Source organism: Myotis davidii, unplaced genomic scaffold (assembly GCF_000327345.1).
Source record: "Myotis davidii unplaced genomic scaffold, ASM32734v1 scaffold96, whole genome shotgun sequence".
Classification (NCBI taxonomy): Eukaryota; Metazoa; Chordata; class Mammalia; order Chiroptera; family Vespertilionidae; genus Myotis; species Myotis davidii.
Genome location: NW_006289416.1, coordinates 4790143 through 4795753, shown reverse-complemented (window position 1 = coordinate 4795753; position 5611 = coordinate 4790143). Strand labels below are relative to the sequence as shown.

The 5611-nt window shown below is 35.8% G+C and overlaps 1 protein-coding gene across 3 annotated transcripts in view; it reads left to right on the top strand.

Annotated features, from left to right (window-relative positions):
• Nucleotides 1-5611, top strand: part of ROCK1 (Rho associated coiled-coil containing protein kinase 1) — a 149484-nt gene that overhangs the window by 102489 nt on the left and 41384 nt on the right. For all 3 annotated transcript variants that reach the window (XM_015562716.1, XM_015562715.1, XM_006761879.1), the window contains 2 exons: nucleotides 713-819; nucleotides 2285-2435. In XM_015562716.1, coding sequence (XP_015418202.1) covers nucleotides 713-819; nucleotides 2285-2435 — 258 coding nt within the window. The remainder of the gene's footprint in view (nucleotides 1-712; nucleotides 820-2284; nucleotides 2436-5611) is intronic.

Here is a 5611-nt window from a genome sequence, read left to right as displayed (position 1 = left end):
CCAGTCCTGCTTCTCCCGTTTGAGTCTGGGTCCCTAAAGACTTGCCCAGATCTAGAGCTCAGAGTCTGAGACTCCCTCCCGATTGAAAACCCCAACCGCGCCCTCCGCCGCCAGCCCGCTCCGCACACTCCGCACCTCAGAATTTGACTTCAGTACTGCGCCTCCTCTGAGTGTCTGTATGCGTTACTCTTTCCTCCTAGTTGTAGGAATTCCACTCAGCCAGCGTTCCTGTGGTTCTGGGTGATGTCCGATCCTTCTTTTAGTTTCACTTTTGAAGTGGTTGTTTAAGGCAGCAAACTCCGGTGTTAACCTATGCCGCCATCTTGGTTCTCTCCTCTCCGGTCAGTTTAAGAGTAAAATTAAACACTTTCAGAATGTCTGGCACATAAAAACCACTTAAGTACTTGCCCTAATTAACTATAGTGTCTCACTCTTAATATGGTAGAAAGAGCACTGAATACAGACTCGGATTTGATTTCTGGACCAAGCTAAGGTTCATCTCTTTGGCCATTTGTGAAATAAAGAATATGTACTAGATGATTTCCAATTAGCAGTAACAGTTTTTATTATATATTGTAGTTATTGTATATACTTCCAAGATAACATTTCAATCTGATCAGGAAATTTAAAACTTTTTTATCTTAATGGTCATGCTGAACAGAAAGACTTGTTTTAATGACTATGTGACTTGAACTTTTTTCTCATTCGATAGCTCGAATTACATCTTTACAAGAGGAGGTGAAGCATCTCAAACATACTCTTGAAAGAGTAGAAGAAGAAAGAAAAGAGGCTCAAGACATGCTTAATCATTCAGAAAAGGTAAATGATTAAACATTACCAATTATGAGAGTATTTACTGGGTATCAAATATTATAAGGTGATTGTATAAAATAGCATTTATTCCTAATGTTTATATATTGTTTCTGAAAGTTTTATGGTTGATCAGTTGGCTGTAGAGAGTCGGGCGGCGGGGGCGTAATGTGTCTTGATTAGAGCTTTTATTGTGTTAGTTTTGTTTTTACCCTTGAAGAGTATTAGTTGTTTGATATTATCTGTTCACAAATTGCTTTGGTTTGGAAATACCTTTTCATATAGAAGGGTTTTTTTCCTTTTTTTTTTTCTTGTACACGGGTATAATGAAGGTGCTGAACCTTCTTACTAGCCTTATGAAGAAGGAAAATGAAGGGTCAATATATAGACCATGTATGCTTTTTCCATTTTGTTGGTAGGAGTTAGCAAAATAGAAAAGGCACAAAGTGATTGGCCTTTACATGTAGAATTTTCTTAGTAAAAAATGTCATTGGTTATCCTCTGTTCCTACCTTGCAAAAAAAAAAGAAAAGGATTAAATAGATAATATGCAGATCTAGCACTCACACTTTTGATGCCTTGCTGTAAACGTGTAGGTTTAGTAGATCCTCAGATAAATGATGAGGAAATCTGCCAGTTATCTTGTCTTTTGTACAGGTTTTGTGACACTCAGAATAGTTTTTTCCTGTCTGAGCCTTGTATAAATGAGAAATAAGATGAAAAAGGAAGAGTAGAAGAAGCACCCAAACAGAAATGAAATAAATTTTGACTTGTTCTTTCATCAAAACTATGTAAATCTAGATAAAGATACAAGTGTACATAGAGATAATTTAAATGTTTTTTAAAAAGTGATAGCAAACATTTTTTTATGAATTGAAGAATTGTCCTATTTATCTCTGATTCTGACAATAAACCCTTCTAATATAAACACCATCACAACTTGCTCTGCCATCAGCCATGGCTAATGATTCAAATAAGAAGTTGTGGGTAAAGAAAGGTGATGTTTTTCTTTTAATTTTATGTGCTTATTGTGATTTTAAAAGTAAGACATTATAGCCCAGCCAGTGTGGCTCAGTGAATGAGCATTGACCCATGAACTAGGAGGTCAGGGTTTGATACCCTGTCAGGGCAACTGCTCAGGTTTCTAGCTCGATCCCCAATAGGGGGTGTGCAGGAGGCAGTAGATCAATGATTCTCTCTCATCATTGATGTTTCTAACTAACTCTCTCTCTCTCAGTCTCTCTCACTCTCTCTCTCTCTCTCTTTTCTCTGAAATCAATCAAAACATATTTTTTTAAGAAGTAAGACATTATAGCTAATGTGAAGTATACAAGAAAGTATAAAAAAATAAACTTTAAGAAATATGTTGTCCCATTTCAGACCAGTTGATTCATATATTATTTCTTGTGGGATATTAATAATGTAAGATTTAATGTGTCTTTTGAACAGTGTATTATATGACTCTCATTTTACAGGAAAAGAATAATTTAGAGATAGATTTAAACTATAAGCTTAAATCATTACAACAACGGTTAGAACAAGAGGTAAATGAACATAAAGTAACCAAAGCTCGTTTAACTGACAAACATCAGTCTATTGAAGAGGCAAAATCTGTTGCAATGTACGGTAAGTGTCAATTTTAATGTTTTCTGCATGATACGTTTTTAAATAATACCTATAAAGATTTTGATTGTAATCAAAATTTTACTTTAGCGTAGTACAACTTAGTAAAAATTTTAAATAGTGATCTAGGAAGAGGATAGTTATCCCCCCTTTTTTGGATAACTTCCATTTTTTAAAATCACAATTTCATCTTCTAGTTTTCTCACTCTACCATCCTGTACTACCCACTACTCCCTGTAAAATAGAGTGGAATCAATGTTTTTTCCTATTTTTTCAGTTCTTTATTTTTTTAACCAATTTATTCTGGAACTTATTGTCTGTTAATTCATCTGCTTTCTTGCTTTGTACCCTCAATTTTCTCATTTCTTTGTAATTCCACTGTATTAGGCCTCTAAACATAACCCTAGATCAGACCAACCAGCCACTTTTTTTACTTCATATAGTTCTTCAGATGAGTGTTAGCCCAATGCATTATCTCCAATCATTTGAACTGTCAATTTTTTAATATATCGCTCATCAGTTCCTTCTTCCAGACTTTGATTTCTTTTATCGAGCTTCCTGTGCCATTTCTTTATTATTCCACTGTTAGGTAAACTTTTCTCCTATTTCAGAAAGAAGTCAGGAAAGCGTAGGTGTGAATTCTTCAAAATCTAGTTCTCAACCTATTCTATCTGTTTACACATTTTCAATATCTTCCCTCTCATCTTAGAGGAGGGTGATCCTCTTCCTGTCCAGGCTGACAGTGCTCTAGCTGTACTCAGATCCGTCTCTTTAACTTACTGCAGTAGGTCCCCCTTATCCATGGTTTCACTTTCTGTCATTTCAGTTACCTGTAATCATCTGAGGTCCAAAAATATTAAATGGAAAATCACAGAAATAAACAATTCATAAGTTTTAAATCGCATGCTGTTCTGAGACTCATGATGAAGTCTCTCAGTGTCCTGCTTAGTTCCTCCAGGGCCCTTTATCCAGCGTGTCCGTGTTGTTGCCCACCTGTTAAGTCACTTAAGTAGCCTTATTGGTCATAGGTTCCACTGTTGCAGTAGCTTGTGTTCAAGTAACCCTTGTTTTACTTAATAATGGCTCCAAAATGCAAGAGTAGTGATGCTGGCAATTCAGATATGCCGAAGAGCAGCCATAAAGTGCTTGTTACATACTGTCAGAAGCTCAATGGTAGCCTAATGCTATATCACAATTCTTATGTCATTCAGCTCACTTCATTTCATAACATAGGCATTTTACATTTCATGTCATCACAAGAAAAAGGGTGAGCCCTAACCGGTTTGGCTCAGTGGATAGAGCGTCGGCCTATGGACTCAGGGACCCCAGGTTCGATTCTGGTCAAGGGCATGTACCTTGGTTGCGGGCACATCCCCAGTGGAGAGTGTGCAGGAGGCAGCTGATCAATGTTTCTCTCTCATCGAAATTTTTCTAATTCTCTATCCCTCTCCCTTCCCTCTCTGTAAAGAATCAATAAAATATATTTTTTAAAAAAAGAAAAAGGGTGAGTACAGTACAGTAAGATATTTTGAGATTTACAGATCATATTCACCTAACTTTTTTTAGAGTATATTGTTATAAAATAACAATTGGTACTAACTGCAGTTTCATGAATCCACTGGGGGTTTGGAGTGTGTCCATGTGGATAAGGGGTGACTACTGTATCTCTTTTTTCTCTTCTTTATCCTCAACCTTTTCTCCTCCACTGAATCCTTTATTGTTTTAAACAGCTACAAGTCTCTCTCTCTCCCCCCGCCCCCATCTCTCTCTCTCTCTCTCTCTCTCCTCATTTAAAAAAAAGAAAAAAAAAGACAACCCTTGCAGCAACTGGTGATCTTTTCACTTGCCATGGTTTTATAAACCTCTTTATAGCCAAACTTCTAAAAAAAAAAAAAAAAAAAAGAATCTTCTTTTTCTTCACATTCTACTCACTTCATAATCTATTATAATCTGCAAGTGTCACTTAGCATCTTAAATTTAGTTTAAGGGAAACTTAAGATATTATCTCTCAAACCTGTTCTTTTTTTCTTTTTTCAAACCTGTTCTTATCCCCTATTCTTACTATCCTGGTTAATGGTTATATAGTTTTTATGAGCCCTGACTTGGAATCAGACAAATCTATTTTTAGCCAGTCCATGACAAATTAAAAAATTAATTGAGAAACAGGCATGTAAAAATGTCTAGACATAGAAAACTTTCAATAAATGAGAGAGATTGTTATGGTTAAGGAGGGTGATGATTTTTAATATGTAGGAGGCTGTCAGAAATCTAGTAATCATTCAGGATTTCTGCTTCCAAATGGTATATACAATGTAGTCCCTCTTTCATATTCCTTCTAGTTTGTGATTAGATCATCACTTTGCTTGATCTGTTATAATAGACATTTACTTTTTACTCTGCCAAGTGTCATTATACCCATCAATCTGTTGTTCTTACTTAGGTCATAATGATCTTTTTAAAATTCAAATGTTGCCTGGCTGGCGGGACTCATTAGTTGAGTATCTACCTATGAACCAGGAAGTCATGGTTCGGTTCCCAGTCAGGGCACATATGTGGGTTGCGGGCTCGATCCTCGGTGTGGGACATGCAGGAGGCAGCTGATCAGTGATTCTCTTTCATCATTGATGTTTCTCTTTTCCTCCCTTTCCCTTCCTCTCTGAAATCAATAAATATATATTAAAAATAAATAAAATAAAATTCAAATCTTACTGTTTTAGTCTTTCTTAAAATCCTTTTATAAAAGGCTTTTCATTGCTCATAGGTACATGAAAGTTCCTCATGACATAGAGAATCTTTGAGTTGGTTCTTACCCTATCTTTATAATCTTACACTTTCTTATATGTACCCCATTTTTCAGCTATATTGAACTACTTTTTTCTCTTTCACATATGTTAATTAGTTATTGCCTACTATAGGCCAAGCACACTGAAAAAATAAGACTAAGACAGGGGTGGGCAACCTTTTTGTGAGTGGGTGCCAAAATCAGCAAAATCTCTGACTCAAAATTCTTCTGCGTGCCAACCCTAATTTTTTGAGAACATGTTACGCCTACTTGATATCTCTTAAGGTGTACTTATGTGGAGAACCTTGAAGAAATAATAAAATTCATTCGAGCAACAAAAACACAGTATATGGTGATAAAAAATACATTTATTATTTAATGTATACATGTGCACTGA